The 25462-nt window shown below is 47.6% G+C and overlaps 1 protein-coding gene across 3 annotated transcripts; it reads right to left on the bottom strand.

Annotated features, from left to right (window-relative positions):
• Nucleotides 1-1367: 1367 nt before the first annotated feature.
• Nucleotides 1368-24336, bottom strand: celf3a (cugbp, Elav-like family member 3a). 3 transcript variants are annotated; one of them, XM_018736991.2, is made up of 14 exons: nt 23456-24336; nt 22716-22982; nt 19626-19708; nt 9663-9711; nt 8648-8776; nt 7950-8029; nt 7700-7843; nt 7252-7396; nt 6844-6993; nt 6659-6727; nt 6424-6528; nt 5898-6041; nt 5446-5594; nt 1368-1945 (listed from the first exon to the last, which is right to left on the bottom strand). In XM_018736991.2, the coding sequence occupies exons 2-13, from the start codon at nt 22858-22860 to the stop codon at nt 5467-5469; spliced, it is 1371 nt and encodes a 456-aa protein (XP_018592507.2). In that variant the 5' UTR covers nt 22861-22982; nt 23456-24336; the 3' UTR covers nt 1368-1945; nt 5446-5466. The 3 variants fall into 3 exon arrangements, with proteins under 3 accessions (XP_018592507.2, XP_018592515.2, XP_018592524.2); XM_018736999.2 differs by having other exon boundaries at nt 6659-6724; XM_018737008.2 differs by having other exon boundaries at nt 6659-6724; nt 8648-8773.
• Between the last annotated feature and the right edge of the window lie 1126 nt (nt 24337-25462).

Genomic DNA, 25462 nt, shown 5'->3' with positions numbered 1-25462 from the left:
ATTTAAAGACAAACGTGTTTAGATGTTGAAAAAATTACCCCTAATTTAAGACAGGGTGGGCGGCGACAGGAGGCGTTTATTGGGCAATTGAGCGTTAAGTACGGTGTTGGGTGCGGCCTGTCGCTGGGTGATGACGTAAAAATATACGGCAAGCTGTTTAAATGTGAGCAGTGGTAAATGGTCAGGCACCCGCGTTCAATTATCTTATCATGCGGTTTACTGTGTAATACTTTGGTGTTAATGTGAATCTTAGGGGGAAATTTATATTTCGATTTCTGCTGTCTGTGACGTAGCAATATTACGGTGATATTATTTAAAGCATACGTTTACTGCCACAAAATATTCTTATTAATTAGCTAGCGATTAATCCAAAAAGAAGTTTAAAGTTCTTGACTCAGGTCCTCATACTTAGTTAGCGCAAATCAGGTTAAATACCTTTCGCAAGGGCACAACATTAGTAGCAGGGGACTAGGCTTGAACCGGGATCATTCAGGTTAATTTAAAAAAAAAAAAAAAAAAAAATTGCTACGCTATTGCTCCGCACTTGGTTACACTTCAGGTTTGGATAAAATTAGTGTGCTATAGAGTAATAGATGTTTTAAAATAATGGATAGTCAGTGTAATCGATAAAACGTGCATTTAAAACGCATTAACAACATGGATACGGCGGAGGCTATTTAATTTGTTCAAAACTCATTTGCAATAGTAGGTTACATAAACAGATGAGCCATAACTTGCTCCCTCTGCTGGCCACGTCGCGAATTGCCCGTGACCGGATGTTGTCGCTAGTGCGTTTTTACCATTGATTGGCATTTATTGACAGTTAAAGAAAGTGAAACAGGCTTTTCCCAGACCAGCAAACACACCACATTTCATTCAGACTCCATCAACACCTCAAAACAGGAATCACCAAAGATGCTAGAAGTATCTCACGTTTTTTTTTTTATTTTAACTTAAAAAGAGATTGGTCAAAACGAGAATCAATAAATAAGAAATAAATTATCATTGTGATTATTAATTCATAATTTTAATTATGCAATCACAAAGTCTGAAATACAGACCCACAAAAATTCATTTTCTAAAAAATTCTAAAATCAAAAAGCCCCCCAAAATCCTTTTTCCCATTGCCAGAAAGGAATTAATAAATTAATTAATAAATAAAAAATACTTCAAATATTAAAACTTACCCCACTAATTTCCTGCCCTCCCACCCATATATTAACAAAGAACTAAGCTGAAATTTAAAATCTTTTCAGTTTTCAACCCCTTCTCATTTGTAAATGCAATAATCCCTTGATAATAATAATGATAATATTTCCTTACTGTGTGATTTTTTTAATTTTTTCTGTAAATTATTTTTGTTTTTTTACTTTTTATGGGTTTTTAAACTTTGCTCTTCTTAAACTAAATTATTTACAGTTATAAGGTTCATTTTCCTTAGTCATACTAACCTAAACTTTTTTGTGTCAGTTATTTTTCTTTTTAAGAAACAGGAGCTATAGCTTAACAACGTAAGGTAGACTAAAAGATGTAATATACCATATGCACTTGTTCCACTTTTTCATGGTTTACCCTTTTCCGTCACGAGTATCTGTTTAGTCTGTTTTCACCCATGTCCCCTCCTTCTTGAGCTATGAGTGCAGTCAAAGGCTCCTTGTCAAACTGTGTTCAGCTGTGTGGAAAAGATGATTGACATGTCTTTGTATGTCTAGTGAGTGTGCCTGTCTGTGTGTCAGTCTGTCTCTCAGTTGTGTGTTTGAGTGCAGCTGATGATGCTTCCGTGCATCGGTCCATACACATATGTAAATATTTGTGTATCTAGTCATTTGCTGTGTTTGCGTAGCTGTGTAGCTGGGGCGGCCCGCTGCCTTACAGCAGCAGACACCGAGACGCTCAGAGCGCATTCCGCTTGAATTTCTTTACAGGGACTCTACTGAAAGTTCACCTGTGAGGAATAAGAGAGGAAAGGGGGAGAGAAAGGGCATTCCTTAGACAATGACTGTGAAAATCACATTAAGTCCAGTTATCTAGTGTCTTCTGCACCTCTCCCATTAATACTCCCAAGAGTTGAGTTATTGTACATGATCATATTGTTCACATCTGCTTTGGAAATAACACACAATTTGACATTTGTGGCAAGCTACATTCAATACTCTTCACAAGGGTCCTGCACATGGTGTTGCAGGTTGTAGGACCCACAGGTTCAGGTAGACATACAGTAGCTGCATGGTGACACACCACTGAGTCCAAACAGACAAGTATGGTGCAGTTAGGTGTATGTGCTGATAATTAATGCTACAAGAACTGCAAATTTTAAAAAGTGACACTAGGTGCAAGATTTGTACACCACAGTATATTTGTTTCTTAATACATCTTGGGATAGTAGGTTCTGAGGAGAAGAAGCCACTATCTGGATTCACATTTAACCAAAGCATGTTTCTAAACAAAAAGCAATGAAATTTACAAACAAAAAACATTACTATCCTCCACTAGAAAAAGACTGTTTTGTCATAAAGACACGCCCACATCTGAATGCAGCCCAACGCTTTTAAATATTCCCATTTTTATAAACTTGAAGGAAGCAGATTTGTAGTAAACTAGGTACATTACCAGAAAACATTGATTCAAATGAAGGATGATTTTCAGTTTGATAAGGAATATATCATATTAATGAAAGGCAATAGCAGTAGGTAATGTTATTTTCAACTGTAAATTTTTCAGACAGCTCTCTTTTTAAATGCATATGGCCAGTGCAGAACAATAACGCTTTTCTAAGACTATATAACAAATTAAATTTCAGTAAAATTTTCAAATGCTGTTTTTTTCCCATTTATAATATCCACACCCTTCACTTGAAAAAGCACTGTTTGTTACTCATGAAGTCTGATTAAAAGAAAAAGGCGTTCATATTAGATAATCAGTTTTTTGTGCTCTGAGAGACAAAGGAATAATTAAACGGATTGAATTGAGCTGAAACACAGAGTGCCAATACTTTATATCTGTCCTTTTTGATCATCAGAGAATACCAATGTATATTTAGTATTGGAATCCCCTAGTTTGAACTCAAACAATCAGCCTGAGAGTACAATTTCAGTGTGCTGGTTATGTGCGTATGCACACACTGTGTCCATGCAGTTTCCACAGTGAAACCCGTACGGCTGTCCAAGGTGTGTGTGAAGTACACTTTTTTTAAATACATACACATATTTGAGCATATGCATGTGTGTTGAATTGCTGGGGTATGTGTTTCTGGATCATAATTGTGTGTCTTTGTACTTGGCAGGCAAACAGTTCTCAACATGCACCACTTTCTGGCAGTAGTTGCGATACAGGAATTCTGGGCAACGTTTAGGGAAACACTTATCAAACCTTTGACTGGTACACTTAAATAATTAAGTATTTATCAAGTAAATTACTATTGATTTTATTATTTATCACTCTCATCTTCTGACCAAAACTGTAAGAAACACATTTCAAACTAGTTTAAAATAAAAATGAATACATTTTAACAACCTGGTGCTGTTTGCTAAAACATTAAACTATTGAAGCTAAAACATGAAAGTGAAAAAGCAGTGATTTGGGGTGGCTGAGTATCAGTTTTGTTTTTTTTTTCTGTTGTAGTTACCCAGAATTCCTACAGAAGAGGACCATATTCCAGTCAGCACAAGGCCATTGTGTTTCACCATAACAACCACAAACCATTACCTCAAAACACAGGCCAAGGGAAAAGAGAGAGGAATTAGAAGTGAGTAAGAAAGAGAGAAATAGAAAAGGGAGAAGGAGACTGAAAGGGGAGAAATACAGGTTGAGGAAGGGGATATATTTCTGTTAGAACTTCAAGCCAATCTACATTTATCCAACCATAAACACTTCACTTCAGGATAAGGCAGTCTCCCGTAGTTTAAAAAATAGATATTTTAGTCCAAAGTGCAAAGCTTGCTGTACACTGTCAGAAATATGATTATTTGATTGTTTTTTTCACGCTCTCCAGTTAGTTGGTCCAATCGGATTTGTTAGGTTCCATTGTCTGGTGTTACGCTGTTCAGCTAGGCGGTTGAACTGCATTGTGTTTGGTTGGTACCCAAAGTAGATTAGGTTGGAGTTCAATTTTACAAAAGGACCTAAGCCACGCAAATAGAAACGCAGGTCACAACCACAGAACTCTCCACAAAACTGTGCTCCAACTTGTGAGTGTGTTCATCAGGGAGTAACTGGGTTGTGCTATTCGTTTCCAGCACACACTGTCCGGTCAAAAATCTTGAAATAAGTCCCCCAGCACAGTGGCACACTTTCAAACATGTACACACCAATTCAGAGCTTTCACACTGGAGCACACGCGCGCACACACACACACACACACACACACACACACTTGCTTTCTCCCTCTCTTTCACACGACACACACACACACACACACACACACACACACACACACTCACTCACTCACTCACTCTCTCTCACACTGAACATACACACAAACATACATTCCACCCCAAATTATATAGTTAAGGAGTAATAACAAAACTAATCAAAAAACAAAACTGAACAAGCACGACTGTAGTAATAATAATGGACACAAATCAGCAAAAACACAATGTGAAAAGATTAGGATAATGATTATATATCCAATTATTGCAATTAGTAGCTAATAAAATGCCTGAGTCACAGTTCTTGGTCAGTGTGAGCAAAGATAACATACGAAATGAACTCACAATGCACCAAACACAGTCCGTGGTTGCCACGGCAACACGGCATGCAGTTCAGCGCATGGCCGGTCGCTTCGGGCAACGGGCAAAAAAAACAAAATTGCCAAAGGCAACCCAAACACAGGCAATCGCCACGGCAACCCAAACACAGGCAATCGCCAACGCAACCAACACAGGCCAATCAACTTACAACCACCTGAGAGGAAGGGGGACGGGCTTTATCGGTTGCTAGGAAACCATAGCCATAGCGACGGGGTCTCCACGATTTATGATTGCACAGGAGGGTCTTGGTGTGGTGTGTTGTTTTCAGGAAAAAATTAAAACAGCACAAAAAAATAAATAAAAGCAAAGTAAATTAAAGTAGGATAACAGTATTAAAGTTTTAAATACCTAATTATCTACTCTAGTTAAATTCACATTCAGAAATATTAATAGACTTTTTTATGTTTGCACTTTATGAAATATATTAGCAATTATATCTGATCAATGGCTTCAAAAGCTGTCAGCCAAGTTCTTAAAACTCCCTTGCTTCCCTTTTTTCCTCCATTTATCAGGCATATTTGTTAAAACATGGAAGAGTTTCTAGCTTTCTGTGCTTGTTTGGCATTTCTGAGACTATTCTGCATAAACTGATATTTCATTCCCTCTCTTCTATTCATCCTCATTCACCTCACCTCTCTCCTTTCCTTTCTCCCTCTCAACTCTCTGCCTCCTCCCCTTCCTACCCATCCCTCCTCACCTCTCCTAACCCATGGGTCTCTCAGTAAGGCCGGTTGGCATCCTTGGGTCTCTTGAGCTGCACCTTCAGCCTCTTCATGCCAATCTGGAAGCCATTCATGGCCTGAATGGCTGTCTGAGCACTAGCCGGGTTGTCAAAGCTCACAAAGCCTGCAGAACAAAGACGACAGGTTAGCGCACTTCTTCACTACTGCAAGGGCGCTAGGGACGAATACTCTTTAAGGGCCTTTGTGAGGTTCTGTGTTCTCTGAGACAGGGTTCACTGCAAAAACTTAGATGGTGTCACATCTGACACAGGAACACAAAAACTTAACTTTACTAAGGGCTCTATAACAGGAGAAGCTGTCACACAGAAATGAAATCAGGGATTCTTCCTCACTACCTTTGTCTCACTTTGTCTCTCTTCCCATATTGCCCCCTGTCTATCACTGTCAAAGGTCCTTCCATCCTCACCAAAGCACTTGCTCTGGTTGGTGGCACGGTCAACGAAGACCTTGGCAGAGATGACATTCCCAAAGGGTAGGAACATCTGTAGCATTTCGGAGTCTGTGAACTCCTGAGGCAGGTGGTAAATGAAGATGTTACATCCCTCCGGACCTGAAAACCACACAAGGCAAGCATGTGTACAAGTGTCAGTGAGATGCATCAAACAAACTGAAGAAAAACTCCAAAGTGATGGTGAAAAGGGGGACAGTGGTGAAGGTGATGAGAAAGGAAGGCAATAAATGGCAAGTGGGGAAAAAAAAAAAAAAAAGACAACACATGGTTGTAAACAAGGGAAGAGAAAATTGTAGCTAAGCAGCAAAGGCTAACAGAGAGCTAAAGATAACTACAGTAACTGGTTCTGTGATACAGAGAAAAATAACATGCGATGCACCCTAAGTGAGAAGAGAGAAAACATGGAGGACTAAGCCAACATTACAAAAACAGGGGGCAACCTGTTTGGGCAGATACATAGCTTGAGCAGAAAGGACATCACCTTCTCGCTGCTGCTGTTGCTGAGGCTGTTGGTGCTGCTGGGCAACCAGGGTTGGTTGCTGTGGGAATGGTTGGCCAACCAGTCCATAGGCAGCAGGATAGGCCGCTGTCGGGCGAGAAGAGGTTGGGAGAGCTCACAGACGCACACATACTGTACATAGACACCTGGGAGCTGACACAAGTTTGTCGATCCACACCTGAACGTAAACTACGTCTCACACACACTGTGGCCCCACCTGTGTAGTGCTGCATTCCTGCGTACGCTTGTTGAAGAGGATCCAAGGCTGCGGCCGGACTCTGGGCTGCTGAAAGCGAACGTAAAGAATTTAGCATAGAAATGTACAAAAGCGGAGCTTCTTTTCGTCTCGATTTTGGCTGCCTCTATTGTCATTATCAGTTCTGCATGGGTAGATCGTGTCACCTTGGTAAGGATGAACGCCATTGGTGTACAGGGTTTCAGATGCCGGCTGCCCGTTGGCTGGAGCGGGAACTGGGCTGTAGCCATTGACTCCGATGGGTGGAGGAAGAGCCGGCACCGGTGTCGCTGCGATGGTAGGAGGTGTATTTGTACCTGCAAATCGAAAGGACCGATTGGTTACATCATTACTGACAGATACCTGCTGTATCAGTGCAAACGAAAGAGAGAGAAGATCACTGATATGGACACAAGGGGAAGGACAAGGGTGAAGAGGGTAAGTTGTGGAAGTGAGGGAAGAGCAGAGCTCTGCACAGTAAAATGAATTCATGAAGATACAGAGTGACAGAGGGCCACCACAAACACAGACAAGCCCCACGCGGAACTAGGACGGTACTGTCAGCCGACTGTTACCCGAAGAGGGAGTGATGGGCGTAATGGGTGTGGCGATGATGCCGTTGGCATTGAGAGCAGCCATCTGCTGCATCTGCACCGCGGCAACGGTTGCCACAGGAGACAAATACGCCGACTGCGCAACCAGGGCCTGCTGCTGGACCAGCTGCGAGAGAGGGCAAATTGGGGAAGGAGTGCACACAGATACGTTCATTCCATTATGTATACTCGCATAAAATGGGGACCAGGTGAAGCAATCGCAAAATGTGCAATTATTATTTTCTACAGTCAGGACAAAATTACTGTCGCAGGTCATTCTCATGGTCTCAACACTGTCTCGAGAAAAAAATCGTGACTGCTCATCGTCCTCGAGGGCCTGGCGTTAACGGCACTTGGACGCAGTTTCGCTGCTTGGCCTGCACAGAAGGCGGGGGCGCTCTTGCTCCCAGGATGTCCGCGGTGCACTCACAGCCTGTGTGTAGGCGTTGTAAGCTCCAAAGTTCAGGGTCATGGGGCTGAAGATTCCCAGCTGAGAGGCCACCTGCTGCATGCGCCGGAGGCCTCGCTCCTTCTCCGTGTCGGCGAACTTCACCACCAAGCTGGAGGAGGCGCCCTGACACGGGAGGACCGGGTGTGAACATACACACACAGCATGCTTACGCCCCTCCGGGTTGCGCGCGTGTGCGGCGCAGGGGGTCGCAGGGACAGGACTTACTCACCGGCAGAGTGCGGCTGCCGTGCAGAGTGTTGATGGCGGCCTGGGCCTCGGCGTGGCCCTGGAACTTCACGAACGCGCAGCCTGCGACACACCACACACGTCCAGTCAGTGAGCCCAGCGAGTCCCCAAAGAGCCACGAAGGACCGAAGTGCGTGTCACACCCTGCTCTGCGCTAGCTGCGTTTGTAGTGACGCAGATGGCACTGACATTTTAAAGTAAGTTTCCCCACCGAAGTCCAGGAAACCCCAACTCTACAATAAAAACATCCACCGGGACACACAAGTGAAGTGAAGTGTTTGAGGATGTAGCTGTGGGGCGTGTAGGAGGTTTGTCTAAAGCAGCGGTGTCCAACGAGAGCGTCACGCAATGCATCCCGCAAAAATGTTTGTAACATGAACGCACGCTGCACTTACCATAAATACGGTAAATACTACTGAATTGCATAATACGCTTATAGTGAGGCGCACACTTGAACACACGCAGTACCTGAATGAAAGAGAATTTCAGGAAAATACTAAATTGCTGTTTTTTGACATTACTGTCAGTTTTACACGAGCGGCCCTTGGAGCGGTTCGCTGTGATGGTTGTGGTCCTGAGCCAAAAAGGGCTGGGCTGCCCTCGGCTAAAGCGCGTGCCAGGCACGTACGCGGTGAGACGACAGTCGTGACAGAGACCCCGCCTGGCCCACAGCTCAGGTACCTTTGCTCGTTCCGTCGGGCCCCCTGAGCACCGTGCATTCCTCGATGCTCCCGAAGGGCTCGAACATCTTGCGCACGTCCTCATCCGACTGCTGCTTTCCCAGCATGCCCACAAACAGCTTCCTGTCTTCTGAGGGAGACACGGCAGGGACGGGAGGGAAGAAGAGCGATGCGGGGGTTGGGTTGGGGGGGTCAGAAACATGGGCGGGATCGAGAAAAGGGAACAGTGGTGGAAACATGGAGGAAGAGAAAAGGACACAAGAGAGATTAAAGAAACAGTACTTAAATGCAAAATGCATGAGATGCTATACATGCAGTGATTCACCTACACACACACACACACACACACACACACACACACACACACACACACACAGAGGTATTAAGACACAGACACATTTCCAGCGAAAAGCTGTACTGTAAGCATTCTGACAATGTCATATGAAATTCACCTTCAGATTTCTTCATAGCAAAGAAGACTCAATTACTTTAATTAACTGATACATCTATTTTGTTGTATCTGTATATGTGCTGCATGCAAGGTCATATTCTATTTGAGGCCCACCCAAATGGGAAAAAAAAAAAAAAAAAAAAAAAACCGTTTGAACTTGGTCCAGAAACATTGCTCACATCCAGCAGATGGCGGTGTGAACTGAGCAGCCCTCACAGAAGGCCCTGACAACGCATCTCGGCCCACGCCGTACACCGGCGTGTGCCGTCCCTCCGTCTCGCCGTCTTTCGCTCGGCTCCGTCCTCCTGTAGCAGCCCGGCGGCCTCATCGTAGCCCTTCGTGCCTGTCCTCGAGCTCCTTTTGGTCGCTACAGAATCTGCTGTGTACCTAGCGGATAATCCGTTTGTCTCGGAGTGCAACGGACAGGTATGCGTGCGCTGCCGTTTTAGCAACGGGGCGGCTCTGTTATTGGAGAAGCTTGTAAATGGGTAGGCGCTGAGGGACAGGACTGCTGCTGGACCCACTAATGCGCAGACACGTGTATCACTGGAAAGAAGTGTCTTACCTCCTCTGCCTTCACTGTCGGCAGGCTTCACTTGGATAGGTCGGTTCATCTGAAACACACACGGGCATGGCTCCGCTGGGTTATCGAGAGCATTTACCAATGGCAGAGTGCTGTGACACACAGCGCCACAGCGGATGCAACTGAGATGCAGTGATTTCATTATTCCAGCGATTTATTGCAGCAATGTAGCGAGCCGCACTTCTGTATACAAAAGCAGACGATTATTTCCCGTGCGGTTGTTTATCGGCGGTGTCTGTGTGAAGGAGCGCTCTTGTCCGCCTTCTCTGCCTCTGTCCATTCTCCTTTCACGTGTCCTTTTCTGTCTCTGTCTCACAGACGCGGAGAGGCAGGCGCACATGCGGATGCACACATATATACACTCAAGCGGGATTGGGGAGTGATAGGATTAAGAACGCTCGCCAGCTGATCTGGATTACAGTGGCAGTCGGGATTAGACTGGAGAGCGGAGCAGTGTGCGAGAGGGACATCCGTGGCCAGGACGAGAGGTTAGGGACCGAGTTAGAGTGAGAGAGAAGCGGTGAAAAAAAGGGGGCGGGAGAGACAAACAGAATAATAGAAACAAACCCAAACGGGAGGTGGGCAGGTGTTAGGCGAGCCGAGAGCAGAAATAAAATGGAAACAGGTGCACAGAGGTAGCCAAAGCGGAAAGAAAAGCAAACAAAGATATTAATGAATGAAAGCCCTGGGAATAATGTGGAGTAAGAAAAGCAGAGTAGGAAGAGGAGCTAAAGCAGTGGGCTGCTTAGAAAGCCGGAGAATGGATGACAAGGTAAAACGCAGAGTGCGAAAGCGGAGGAGATTGATTCATTTTGCACCCTTTGTCGTGACTCGCTCAGCTCGCGAAATGTCACGACCACAGCAATGCAGCGAATTAGTCATAGCGATGAGGCATCGTCGAGTAAGGCTGTGCGCAAATCAGCGCGATTCACCAAGGGGAGGAGCAAGAGAGGAGTAAGAAAGGAGGGAGAGAGAGGAGTGACAGGCCGAGGTCCCAGTGGTGTGTTAAAAGAGGCTTAATGAAGCTGTTAATTAGGAAGCAGGCATAATTAGAGCGAGGCACTGATCGATGAGTCTGATTGATCAGTTGTAATCTGTCACCACAAGACAACATTGATCTGGGACCCAACCGTTCCATGTGCTCTTGTGCGCGGACCCAAGTTGGTAAGCTTAACGGACACTGTCACGTCAACGGATCACGCGCGCTGCCACCGGATCCGTGGCTCTGCATTCTGCCCTTCAGATGGGAGCATCTCCAGCTCATTATTATTCCTGCTCTGACAATAGTGTGTCAGCTTGATCATGGGGCCGCACTTGTGTTTGACATGGCAACAGGCTCTGGGGTTTAAATATCAACTCTCTTCATCTCTAGTAACCACACAATGTATATTGATTTTTATCAATAAACCCACAGCACTGTCCTCTTGAGTATACCTTGAAAATCTCATAAAGGTTCTATCCGAAATGTATCACCTGGTTTAGTCTACATGTTCACAGGGAGCAGTTTGCAACTGTGCCAATTTCACGCATTATACTATGGTATTTCAGACCATGCTTAAGTACCTCTCTACATCAGAGTCCCTTCTTGGGACTTTAAACGGAAACCTTTAGATAATGGGTCCATAATATTTAACAGTGTACTACCCGCTTCCCAGTATATGGCACATTAGGAACACGTCTACCTAAAGCAGAACTGATTTTAAACCTGTGATCTAAGATGAGGCATGGAAAGAAAGGAGAAAAGTAAAGGCGGGGATGCAAGCAGGAAAATATTGTGGGTGACGGAAAAGAAGCTCCTTTTCCGTTCAAAACCTAAATGATTTTCACACTAACATATTTGTATTCAAAAGCATATGAAATCCCACCGCTGTATTATAAATCACAAAAAGGATGTACGCTGTCTCCCTGTACGTGCTTTCCAACACCGATTTATCTGCCTCGTCGTGTGGACATCGGTCTCATTGTCAGACACCATCCATCCATCATCTGTCATCTCCCTACATGTCCATCAATAGCTTCGTGTCACTCTCTCCATCATTCACTTATTTGTGCACCTACTTGGTATTTCATGCATCCATCTCTCCATTAATGCACAGGTAACTTTAGGGTCACCCTTGATACATAAACCCATGATATAAATTGGCAGCACTTCTGCAGGTAATAAAAGACAAGCATCCATTTCGATTCCTCGTTCCTTCTGTCCACGACTGGATGGCATTGCAGCGAAATGGCCGAGGGAACGGAAAGATCAACAGAAAAGCAAGCGAGGGAGAGAAAGAGTAGGTGAGAGAGGGAGAGGCTATAATGACAATGGCACTCCACATCAGCATGGCAACCACCCCTTCCCACAACCTCCTCTTGCATTTCGGTCACCATGGCAACCTAGTGACGACATCCTCAGCAGGTAAACAAGGATGCCTGTCGCCAGGGGGAATAACTGTGCCCTTTTTGATAAACGGGGGGGGGGGGCTGGAATAGGGCACGGGGAAGAGGAAAAACGATTGGGGGAGACTGATGAAAATACTAAGAAGCAGACGAGGAGGAAATAAAATACTAAAGAAGGGTGGAGGGAGCGGACTACACAGCACAGACAAAGGTTTTACGGGTTCATATCATACAGCATGGAAAAATATGAACCCTCAAGCAAAGGGGGAATTAAATGAATTGTCACTAGATTCCAGCCTCTGTTTCTCATTTATTGCATTCACTTCCCACACCGTTATTCGGGTAAAAGTAAATACGCCAAGTACTTTTTCCCTCCTGCCTTAACCACATCTCTTGTATCCAGAATTCATTTGGATGAATTATTTTGAGTGATGTTTTTCCCTCGCTCTGTTCCTGCTGGAAAATACGATCTTCCAATTATTAATCTGGCAAAGGCGTAATTAGCAGAACTGTCTGCCCACTCACAGGTACCTTGATGATAACAGGTTATAGTCACACTTACTCAAACACATATACGTACATGTACACATAAACAGCGTTTCAGCTAGGGCTCCCAAAGGCACGCCGCAATGATTTTCACATTGTCACGCATATGTTCCAATCTGTATTTGAACATGAAGTCAAATTCACAGATTTTGTTACTCCGCTTAATTACATTTGGAAGCAAAAACACAACACGCTATGGAAACGCAAAATGCGCCCGTCCATACTCACGTCTTACAAACATTCAAACATACATATATGCCTGTACAGCATATGTGCAGAAAAATGATGTTAAATTAAATTAATATATGCACATAAAGACAAGTGCAGAACTCTTCACGCACGCTCCCGAGCACACGTTGAAAAAACTACCTAAAGCAACACACGCGCACGCACGCACACACACAGTTAATCTCGCTCCCCGCAGTAATGCTGGAAGGATTTTACAAGGATTACGGGATATTAAATCCTTGGATTATCCAATCAAATCGCATTCTACTCTCCTCCCCCACCCACGCAAACTCATTGGACTATTCCATTACGCCACTTTGGGGTGGGGGTTGGGGTGTGTAGGGCATTGTGAGAGAAAGGCTTTTTGGCAGAGACGCTGTCATTTTGTCACAAACACTGTACAAGGTGTACAGTTTTAAAAATAGAACCAATAATTCCCTTTTGAATATTTAAAGGCTTTTAAAATATTCCGATACTTTCACTCGCGCCTTCGGTTGTGTCCCAGTGTGACATTAATTCAGCTCCTCTTCTGGAGCAGCAAAAACACTTAGGAGATCCTCGCCTCCTCTTGCTCACCCTGCTCCTGCACAATCTTTCAGCAAAGAGAACTCGATAGCAGCGTGACATTTGTTTCTTTCCCTCCCATTTCATTCCCACTCGAAGATGCTTTGCCAACATCTGCGCCGCGAGTGGCTCCGGAAAAGCAGACGCATCAGCCAACAGCCATTGCGAACGCTCCGTTTGAGAGAACGCTTCATTCCTCTCCCTCTCCTGCCTTCTCTCTTTCTATCCTCTTCTCTTTCGCACTATGTTAGTCATCGCATCGTGTGGGTTACCTAGCAACCTAGCATCTCTCGTTCCTCCGTTCCTTAGCAACAAGACCTGCTACCAGAATGAACCTCCCAGCTACCCATCCCCCTCTCGATCCCTCGCCCTTTCTCTCCCTTCGTGCCACACACCTGAGTAGTCCCGTTCCCTCCTCTACTCTGTTCACACATGGTAAACCGCATCTCCCTCTTTGTCTAGACAGGACTGTACCTGTTGGTAGTGTACGCTGCCGCGCGGTGCTCATCTGTATTCTCTTTGTGTGTCGCTGCCCACAATGTAAATGTCGCTTTGTAGCGTAACTGGTCGTTTTAATTCCGCAGTCGTGTTAGAGCCTCGGCTCGGACACCTTCCCTCCGCATACGGGCTTCTGCCAAGTAAATAATTACGATGAAAAAGAAAAGCTGAGTTCAGCTGACAGGGCCAAGCGGCCTCCAGCAGGCAAAACTAGCAGTCACGGCAGAAAAGAACAAACAAAATAAAGCCACAGTTAAAGAGTAAGATGCTTGGGACTCTTTATGGAACATCTCATTCTCTAATGATTCTTTCTGCCTATGCGTTGTTCCTAGTTGAAGTCAGATACCCCTCCACACGCGCACAAATTGATATCTGTACGCGTCGATGCGATATCTCATTTTTGTACCTTTCTGTTCAAATGTCATCAGACGTGATTAATTTATTATGGCGTTTTTTTCAATATGTGCACGCACAATCACGTTTATATCCGTTGCACGGGTCGCGTAGCTTAACTAACCGCAACACCTGTTTGACGGACTTATTTGCTCAGAACACACTGATCAAATTTCCGCAAAGGCGCCTGCACTTTAAAGTTTAATCAGTCCACTCTTCCCCCTGCGTTGAGCTCTCACCTGGACTTGGCTGGCAGCTGCAGAACATTACAGCTTTGTCATGAACCACCATGGCATCGAAGGTCAATTTGGCAATGCTGACACTACCTCCGGCAGACCTGTAACCGTCACGCGGAACACAGGGAGCCGGGACGGCTGAACCCAAGTGCAGCGTTGTTCGTTAGACGTTGAGGGAAGAGGCGAAGTCTCAAAACCGGGGAGAGGCCAAGGGTCGGTCGATCGGCGAACAGGACGGGAACGAGGATCCATGGATGTGGTCGGAGAACGAAGCAAGGAGTCAAAAAACCGGAGAGAGTGAACATAGCAAGAGTGTGTGTGGTAACGCGAGGAAGGGCGGTTGTCCCAAACGAGATTCCGCGACGGTACGGGAGCTGAAGAGGGTCTTTATAGGGTGAGCGATTACTCATGAGATAGTGCGGAGTCAGGTGTTGTCGCTTGCGTTGTGGGCATGGACGTGACAGTAACCAGTCCCACAAGCTGCCACCACTATTTAGAAGCTCCATCCACTGACACCAGCAATGCCTAAGTACCGCGCACGCGGTAACTCTATACCTCCTTCGCTGTGTCACCGAGAAGGAAGAGCAAAATAAAACCCTGCTTCTGTCCGTCTTTGAAACTGGTTCACGGTTTAGTATTTTTTTCATCACATATGGCCCCTCTGGGTTCTGATCCGGAATGTGACCTTGTGCGATACAGAGTCCCGGAGTCAAATCAAAGTATGTGCTGATGCACCGGAGCCTTCCTTCCCCGGGTCCAGTGCAGGCCGGTCTAATGGCGAGGAGGCCCCGCCACCCCCTTCCTCTAACAGATGTCTCTATTTAAACTGACAGACTTCCGATCTGTCCCCCCTCCCTGCGCAACTCATTATGTCAAACTTTTGTTCGGCCCCCCGTCCCTCCCCTCCCCCACTCCCCAGCTCCACCCCCCCATTCATCCCCCTCCCCTCCTTTTAATTCATCCCATTTCTCACACACTCATGCACCCAGCCCCCTCCCCATTCACCTCCAAATCACCAATTCTTATTACAGTCACCCCCCCATTTCCAATTCATATTCTTCTGGAGGTGCATGCAAGAAGGCATGCGTTTTCCATCATATTTGCAGGCGGAATATTACGTGCCACACGAACATAACAGGATACAATCTGTCAATAATACCACGTTTCCAAGCCAGCATCACTGCCTCTGTGGTGACTTCTGTTACAATGCAGTGCATTACCCCCCACGATGGTACTAAGAACAATGTGGTTAAAGGGTTTGATCGGGAGCAACGGGAAAATGCTCTCTGTTCCTACCATGTTATTTATGGCCTGTGGTCCCGCAGGGGGTGTTTTGTGAGGAGGCGCAACCTCACTAGGCCTTATTAGATTCCGCGCCCAATTTGGTGGAGATCTACGTCCAGACACTCGCCACCCCCCTCATCCGCCCACCGTACTTCACGCTACACCTGTCCTTTCCATCCCCCACAGTCTGCCCAACCAAACGCATGCACATGCTATCATAGTGTGGGAGGGATTGATACACACCCCGTCAGCCGTACACAGAGAGAAAGGGTAACAGAGAAAGGGAGGGGACACTTTTAAAAGAAAATAATAAAGTGATACAGTAAACCGCAATGCAAAGTCAACATTACGCGCGAAGAGATATTCGAGGGAATCCGAAAATTTGGTTCCAAACGCATTGCAGATGACAACGTGTGTGGCTGCTGTGTTTTTCACAGGCTCAGTCGGTGCTTTCCCCCGGTATTAACATTCAGCTGGACCGCTGGGACACCCCCCATCTCTCCGGCAGAGCCACTGCCGCGCTCTTCCCTTGAAGGCCGCCTGAGTAGGGTAACAATGTCCGAGGCTCTTGGCTACACCAAATCCATGGAAGCCCCCGCCCCAGCGAAAAGGCCGCCTCCTGGAGCAGTTGGCGCCGATTCTCGCAGGGCCGGCCGGACAGAAACGATCCATCCCCCACACGCGGTACATGGCGACGGAGTGTCCACCGTAGTCAGGACACGGGGTTTTCGCGCTCAGACCCCTTACACATCACTGCTGTCTAACCCTGGTGGCGGAATTCTGGACACCGAAGGCATACAGAAAAACAGCAGAGCAACAGACTTCTGCAAGGCAGACAGTCCTCATCTGACAGGGGCTGGCTGCTGAAAAAATCTGACGTTTTCATAACGCTCCACCTTCGTTGTGGAGAAATAAGGGGGCCGCCATCATTGCGATCGCTATTATTTCAGTTTTCTTTCCTTTATGTATAATATTACCCTAACGTCTGTGGTAACCGAGGCATCCGTCCGATATGCGAACGAAGATTTTGAATTAGATTTTGGACAGAAGAAACGGGGAAGGATTCGGAGGAGCCTAACGTCGGTGGAGCCGGAGGGGGCAGGAACAAACAGGACATATGAGGCAGGGAGATACGGTGCTGAGGCGGAGAGGGTGCAGCGCTGGAGGGAGGCAGGGTGACCAAATCGATGTGCATCTCGGATGGAAACAGAGCGAAACTCATTACGGCGTCTGGGTGACAGAATAACATTTATTTCTGAGGAATATAAAGCTAGCAGTATCTGACCTGGAAGCGAGGCATTGGGCATCAGTGGCGAAGCTCAGCTTTGCTGGTTTGGCTGGGTTTTAAACAGCTTTGGTGCAGCGTGTAAAGTGCATTGGATTTGAAATTGAATTCAGAGAGAGGGAGAGAGGGAGAGATAGGGGGAGATAAAGGGGGAGCGAGAGAGTTGGAAAGCGAAAGATAGGAGGGGGAGTTAGAAAGAGAGAGATAGGAGGGAGATAAGAGCGAGAGTTAGAAAGAGCAGGGGGAGGGTCATTCGGCCTGTTGTTTACTTGGCTTTTCAATTTATTAGTGGCTTTTTTTCCACCCTCTCCGCAATCTCTCCGGCTCTTTCGGCTGAAATTAAACACACGACCGAGCGCCGCTCAGATAAGACCATCTGTTCAACCTCTTTCCTCTCTCCCTATCTATGTTGAGCAAGCCCCCCGCCTCGCTCTCTCGCTCTCTCCGGCCTGCGGGACGCGCCTCCTCTCGCCTCCTCGCTGCCGTCGTATCTGGTTCGAGTAGCGCGCTGCCATCAGGGCATGCCCGAGTAGCGCGGCGATATCTCCCGAGCCGAGCCCGGGACCGTCGGCGCAGCCTCATTTACGGCTCACGCCCAGCCCAGCGGAAGTGTCACCGCTTCTGCGCATCTGTAACCGAGTCCGTCTTGCTGGCTGGGGCTCTGAGCTCCGCTGCAATTGTCGCTGTTAATTAGAAGTGACCCGCGGTTCGCCTCGTTTCCGCGTCCCCGGCAAACACGGGAGGACGGGAGCCGGTCAGGGGACGGAGGCCGAGCGCGAGCGTGAGCGAGGCGAGGGGGCTCTCCGCAGGCCGACAGGGAGAACGTGGGCACGCGTGGGAGGAGGTGGGATAGACAGAGGGCTGGCTAATCGAGAGGAGTTAGGGAGTTAGGAGCGGGGGAGGGGCAGCGGGGATGCCAAATGGGAGCAGGAGAGGGGGCACCTGGTAAAGTGGGTCTGAAATGAGAATTTTAAGAAGAGGACAAAGGGGAAGCAACCGAGGAAAGGGCTGCTCGTGAAGAGCCCCAGGAGCTGGAATCTGAGAAGTGCGTGCATGAGCAAGGGCGGAAAAGGGAGGGGTCCGGGGTGCGCGTACGTGTCGGGCGGAGGGAGCGAAGCCCGAAAGACAGATGTCTAATAAAGGGCCTTAAAATGGGAATCTGAGGTAAGGTGGAGCGGTAGCGATTAACGAAAGGGAATCGGGAGGCGGGATTAGCCGACAGGACGCATCAAAATGCAGAGAGTGAGGACGAACGGGGCGGGAGGAAGCATCTGAAAGCATTCGAAAAGGCAAGAAATTATTTCTAAATGACTTGTAACGGAGACAGCGCTCCGTGTGTGGGGGGGGGGGGGGAGCCGAACGTGGAGGTGTACAGAAAGGAGGCGGCGGAGCCACGGCGCGTAAGAGCAGAGAAAGGGGAAGCAGGCGGGAAGAGCGGGTAGGCAGACAAGGAGAGGGCTGATTCCCTAGGAAAGGTCAGGCCGGAGTCAGGCTGCTAACAGGATTAATGTTTAGTATTAACACCCCCCCCCGTGGGCCTGCCCCCACCCCCACACCTTGCCAAATGCCACCCCTGCTCCCGTACACTCCCCGTTTCCCAGCATTACTATAATTTTGATCATCCAGCTCGATGCCCCCGCAAAAGAAACGACAACAGAGAGAAGGACACAGAATAAAAGACAAGAATAAAGCAGGGGAGAGAGAACAAGCGAGGGCACGGGGGGTGGGGGATGGGGGGGGGAGAAAAAGAAGGAGGGGAGAGGAGGTGCCTGATGGGAAAAAGAGGCTAAATATTCGCGCTTTTGTTTTTGAATCTCTCCATTATTGCTTCTCTATTATTCCCGAGAACGTCAAACCGAAAAGCAATACTGATATGAGATCTTGTAATATCTAATTTTAATGACAAATATTCTGTTCGGTGCTCTGTGGCACATTTTGTAAATGGCTTGGCAGGGCTTTTGCCTTGTCATGCCAATAAAGCTGGTTTTGAATTTGATTTGGAGAGAGGCAGAGAGGAGGGAGGGCCGTCGAACGCCTGACTCGAGAACGATGCTCCTCTCGGTGTCACTTCAGTTCCGTGCGATGCGGCACGGCACCGGAGGGTCGCGGTTTCCGCACCGCGACAACACTGCACGTACGATAAAGCATAGTGCCGTTTCTTTAAGAATAATCCCATTTATTTCTCTACCCGATGCTTTTGTCCAAGGCAACGTACAACGTCGGGTTTGTGCACTAAACTACTTACCCATTTGCACGACTGGGTAATTTTTACCGGGGCAGTTCAGGGTCAGGACCTCGATCAAAGGCACTACAGCAGGAAGCGGAAGTTGAACCTATCCACCGCAAAGCAGAAGCCCTTAACCGCCACACTACGCGGTGCCCCTTTAAATGTGTAGGTCTTATACGTGTATGTGTAATTCCTGGGCATTTTTACCTACATTCATAAATCAGTGTGGTGTGAGAGCACAGCTGATTGTCTGGCATGGTGACGGTTTGCTAGCAGAGGGCTTTGGAGAGAGAACTCACCCCAGGGAGGGTCTTCTGCTCATGGAGGGCACTCTGGGCTTTCAGGGCTGACTCCCTTGCACAGTATGTCAGGAAGGCACATCCTGGCAGGGAGGAGAAAGAGAGCGACTCAGACACTGACACACACACACACACAGTAGGCAGTCTCACACGGGATGTCCTCCCGTGCCTCCCCACAGCGAAAGCACCCTCGCGGTCCACTCGGTCTCTCTGTCCTTCTCTCCCAGAGGGGAACATGGAGACACGGACATGACAGACGGGCGGATGGACGGACGGAAGGACAGCGAATTGTGCACATGCACTCAGAACCATGCAGTCTGAGAGACAGGGACAAAGGCAAGCAGAGACACACAAACGCCTCTCATCCACTGTGCCCATTCATCTCCATCGACCCTCCCCGTCCTCTCCTTCCACTCGCTCTCTGTCTTCCCAGCATCTTTCAGCCAAAAATGATTAACTAAAGAGAAAAGCTAATAATATGAGCATTTTTAATATCATGTCACTCCTAAAAAAACGGAACTCCCCTGGGTGCTACAGATAAAAGAACACAATATGATCTAAAACAGCACAGCACAGCACAGTTCAGAATGACACGGCACAGCGGAGAACAGTACAGTACAGTACAGTACAGTAGAGTAGAGTACAACACACCATATCGCTGCACAGCACAGTGCAGTAGCCTACAGGGGGGCCGTGGCACAGGGCAACGCGGCTGCAGTGGAGCTGAGCAGCCGACTCCACGCCGCACCGCACCGCACCGCACCGCCGGGGGGACGTGCAGAGAGTGACACGGCACAGTGCAGTGCGGTGCAGCAGGCCCTCTACACTCCAGTGTCGACACGCCTGGAGTAGAGAGGGACGCCGCCATACACTCCTCTCTCGCTCACTCGCTCTCTCGCTCTCTCTCTCTCTCGCTCGCTCTCTGTGCTGTACCTTGTATGTATGGGCTGATGAGTTCACGAGTGCTGTTCCTAAACCTGTCACAACCACTAAGACAACAGGCAGGAGTTAATGAACCGAGGACTAATGCGTTATGCACGAAGCACAGGTGTGTGTCACTGTTGTTGTTCCTGATTTATTTAGCAGGCGCCCTTATCGGGGATAAACTCATGATGCACGGGGCATTAATTCCAGCGATTATTAATCAATGGTCACAATAAATGAAACTGCAACAAAACCTACACTAACCCAGAGCACATGACGTGTGTAAAACACAGAGACAGAAACACACATACAAGCAAGCAAACATATACATACATTCATATATATGTATATTACATATCTACATATTTATATATGTATGTATGTATATATACGTACATAGGCCACACTGTTATCTATGCACTGCAGCGCTTTAAACCCAAATCCATGCTTTAGACACACAATCACAGCACATAAAGGGGGCAGAAGCGCACGCCTATCTTACAGTAGCACAAGGACTGATTCTGTGACTTGATTCAGTCGCAGTAATTCTAAATATCAAAATGTACAATATTACGTTACACTCAGTGCTTGGTGATCAGACTCCGTTGTCCAGGGTGATTTAAAATGCTGCATTTTCAGTTACTTGTTGATGCACCTGGATTTATTGTGGAAGTATAAATATTGGCATCTGGCTCATGTATACAGTAACATTGAGCGAGGGCTCAAACCCACAACCGTAAAGCACGATTGCCTGCACTACAATCACTTCTCCACGCTGCTGCCCCTATTTTATAATAGAATAAATAAAGCAATACATCAGGCATCTTATTAACTTGAACCTGGGTGAATTGAAAGAGGAGATCTTGATCCCTAGTGAATTGTGGGTTGTGCAAAAACCTTGGCCTCACGGAAAGCCCTGTACCGTCAGTTAGAGGTGATGGCGACAGATGCAGCCACTCATGCCCCCTGCCCCTCACCCCTCCACAAGCCCTCTTCTCAGTCTATGTAACGAGTCCATCCTGTTGCTTTTCATGAACTTGTTCCTCAGATGTGAAAGGAAAATGACTGGCTGCGCTCCGGAGCACAAAACCGAGCACAAAAGGCTTCGTCGCTCCGCCGCCATCGATGCGGAGCTCCCGCAGCCGGACCTCGAACCCCAGGCTTGCGCCCGCACCTCTCGGACATCGCACGCATCGGGGCGAGGACTAGAGCGGCGTTCGGCGCGCGGCAGGCGTGCGGCGAGCGCAAGCGTCAGGCCGAGCGGCACCTCTTTCCAAGAGCCGGGGCTGCAGCTCTGCGTGACGTAGGGTCAGGTGGGCCCCTGACTGTCACTAGGACACGCGCGCCGTGGCACCGGGCCCGAGCGAACGGACCGCCGTCTCGAAGGAACCGCACCCAGAACATTGCTGTAAGGACTTATCTCTTTCCCTGATGACAGAGGTGCACCGGTAGAGTGGAAGGGGGCGAAAAGGGAAAGAGGGGCGATCAGGGCAGCGAGGACATCAGTAATCCTGGGGCCAGGCTCTGAGCGAAGCATACACACATACACGCGCACGCACGCGCACACACAAACAGCACAAACATGGGTAGATTAGGCACGAGGAACCAGGAAAAGACGGATTAAGAGCAGCGCTTGGAATTTCCACGTTTATGGCACAAGAGACCATATGTCTTTCTTCTACTCGGTGCACCCTCCGCAAACAATGGCTCCACCTTTCAGCACAATTAGAACATACATTGGAAATAATTCCCAGAATAAGGCCGCTATTTTTTTTAAGCAATCCTCTCGATAACAGTGAATGTAACACACACACACACACAAACACTGTAATTTTCAAAGAGACGGCTTCGTTCTATCCACAGAGCAGGTATTTTTGCAACACACCTGGTGCACACGCTGCACTGTTAACACACACACATCCCGTGTCTTTCAGTCCTTAAGAGACACACAGGACATTGATTGAAGAAGAGGCGTCATGGATGGAGCCAAAGTGTCCTCTCATCTGATGGGGCTTTACCTGCTGTGTGTTGACAGTTTGACTTTGGGCGCTGACTCACTGCACAGAGGAAGAGTGTGTGTGTGTGTGTGTGTGTGTGTGTGAGTGTGTGTGTGCGTGAGTGTGCGTGTGCGTCTCTTTCTGCCGCGATCACTCACTCGCTCCTCACCTTTGTGCATCCCCGTGTACTTGTCCTTTATCACCGTCAGCTCATAGATCTTGCCGAACTGCTCGAAAATGGGCTTCAGGTCTTTCTCCTCGAGGTTCCGAGGAATCTGTCCGATGAAGAGTTTAATCGCGTCGGGCTCCTTCATTGAGACGGTGCGGAAGAGCGAGCGACGACGCGCCCCGGGGACGGAGAGACAGAGAGGAGCGCCGGGCGGGACGAGCCGGGACCGGGCGCTGGAGACCGGAGACAGGAGACCGGGGACCGGGGCTGGAGCGATGGCAGTAAACAGGGGGGCTTTTACTGATGCGGGTGTGCAGCACAGTGAATCGAGGTAAACATGACCGACTGGGGGGAGGAGGAGGAGGAGGAGAAGGAGGAGGAGGGGGGGAAAGCAGTGCAATCTGTGCATTGGTCGGAACTCCTTGTTAATTTCTACAACGGCGCAATGAATTTGTTTTGCTGAAATGAAAGGAGCCCCGACAACCGTGATTTTTCACATCTCGTCCACGTTTGAGTGAAACGTGACAAAACAAGCGTGACAGAAATGAAAGAAAGATCCCGCACAGGGCAGCGTATAGAATAAGTACAAAGCACCGCTGCTGCCTCTAACATAAAAATAATAATCGTCATAAAACGTTCAGCTACGGTACAGAATGATGGATTTGCGCGTGAAAAGGAGCGGGTTATGCGCGCGTGTGTGTGTGTGTGTGTGTGTGTGTGTGTGTGTGTGTGCAGATTACCGTTGGCCTGTGTGTGACGGGCGGCCGGGGGTCCCTGTTCCGCCGAGAGATGATGCCGATGCCGATGCTGATGCTGATGCTGATGCTGTGCGCTGAGGAGCGAGGGGCTCCGCGTCTCTCTCTACGTCTCCTTTGTTCGCGCGCGCTCTGCCTTCACAGCGTCGACGCGCGGCGCTTCTTTGTCCCCGAGCCGGAGCGCGCAGCTTCACGCGCCCGCACCCCCGACTGGGCACCGCGATTCAGATTTTCGGCAAAAACGCAGAATGAGAATCTGAGAAGAAGATTACAGGCGAAATATCACAGACTATATTTAAATCGTATTCTTTGTCCTTGTCGCGTTTTTTTCTCTCTCTCTCTTTTGTCTCTTTTCTTCCGTCTCCCAGAATTATTCGTTTATTTGTATAATAAACGTCGCTCCCCTTCCTTTTGTGCTTCTTCTTTCTTCCAGTTTAATATTAACGCGGGTTCTAGTTGTGGACGAGTTGGTCTCTCGGCACTCTTACAGATCGGGCCCGGGGTTCTGCTCTCTCTCCTCCTGCTCCTTTTCACCTCTAGTTTCTCTCACTTGTTCCTTTTCACGAACTCGCCTCCTCCTCCTCGTCCACCTTTCTTCTTCTCGGCGCCTTTGCTCTTATATTTCTTATTACTACTGTCTCACTTGGGGTTATTGCCGCTGTTGCTATTGCTGTGTGTAACAACTCCGTCTTTCTTCTTCTTCTTGATGGTTACGACGACGTATGATTACATGCACTAATGGACTTTAAACAACGACGCTGTCATAATTGAAACCGCTATTGTCGTCTTCCTCCCGCGGTTCCCCTTTTCTCTCTCGGTCGCTTTGACGTCGTCTGCCGGTGTCTCCCTCTCTCCCTCCCTCCCTCCCTCCCTCTCTCTCTCTCTCTCTCTCTCTCTCTCTCTCTCTCTCTCTCTCTCTCTCTCTCTCGCTCCCTCTCCCTCCCTCCTCTCTCCCTCTCTCCCTCTCTATCTGTCTGCGCTTTCCTCCCTTGAGCTCTGACAGGCTGTGATGTAACAGACAGGGACCGTCACTAAAATCTCCTCTGCGCAGCACATATGCTGAGACAAACAGAATCCGTGGGATACGCATGAATCGAAGCAAAGCTTATAAATTCTGTTGTTACGGTACTAAGACCAATGTAGTTGTTACGTATATGTAGCTGTAACACTTACGTATAAATATGGCATAAAGATAAATATGTGTATATGGAAGTTCTATGCATGCGAAGAAAATATATGTATAAATGTATGCATACAAAAGTATAAGTATACATATGAATGTATGTCCTTTTTGTAGTGCCTTATAGGTACAGCTGCTATAAATATGTTTGGTCCCGATGGGCGAGTCTTAATCCAAAAGGTGGGAGATTTCTTTAGGCTTTGTCCTGTTTTCGTTTTTCACGGGTGTGTGACATTGGCGGACTATTCCTGACATCCTGGCCTGCAGAGCTGCCTATTGTTCTCGCCGCGAGCTCTGGCCGTGGTGCTGAACACACTGTACGGGACCACGAGTGGGGACACCGAGCACCGCACCGCTCCACACACATACACACACACACACGTGATGTAGATACAACGCAGCTAACAGCAATTAATAACAAACACACCGAATATGATCAACATAACTGACCTTTAATACACTGTCCTGAAAGGCTACACATAAAATCTGCACTATATATATGCAACTGAGACGCGCACTCGATACAAATATACAAAAGGCATTAGAATTCTCTCATAATAAGTAAAACTATGTTTTGTTTACTTCTTGCACGAAGAATTGGAGAGAGAAAAAGGAGTAAAAGTTGAATTTTTAAGGTGCCACTCGTGCTCTCGGGACACCTGTGGGGAGACAGGTGTGTGTGGCCCCGCCCCTGGTGCTGGAACATACACGCAATTTTACGATTTAAGGAACGATCCACATAATCCTCGTGTTCCCGCTATTTTAACCATGCTCGAGATCCACATCTTTTTTTTTTTTTTCCGAGTATGAAC

The sequence above is a fragment of the Scleropages formosus genome, chromosome 18 (assembly GCF_900964775.1).
Source record: "Scleropages formosus chromosome 18, fSclFor1.1, whole genome shotgun sequence".
NCBI lineage: Eukaryota > Metazoa > Chordata > Actinopteri > Osteoglossiformes > Osteoglossidae > Scleropages > Scleropages formosus.
The sequence above is the reverse complement of the archived record's forward strand: the minus strand, read 5'-3'. Positions and strand labels throughout refer to the sequence as shown.

Excerpts from the sequence above, each read along its gene's own strand:
- celf3a (XM_018736991.2), bottom strand. The coding sequence starts at position 22,860 with ATGAAGGAGCCCGACGCGATTAAACTCTTCATCGGACAGATTCCTCGG. Across the intron at positions 9,712-19,625 it reads AGCAGAAGACCCTCCCTGGG|ATGAACCGACCTATCCAAGT; the intron begins GTGAGTTCTCTC and ends TGTGTGTTTCAG. Across the intron at positions 8,030-8,647 it reads GCCCGACGGAACGAGCAAAG|GCTGCGCGTTCGTGAAGTTC; the intron begins GTACCTGAGCTG and ends GGTGTGTCGCAG.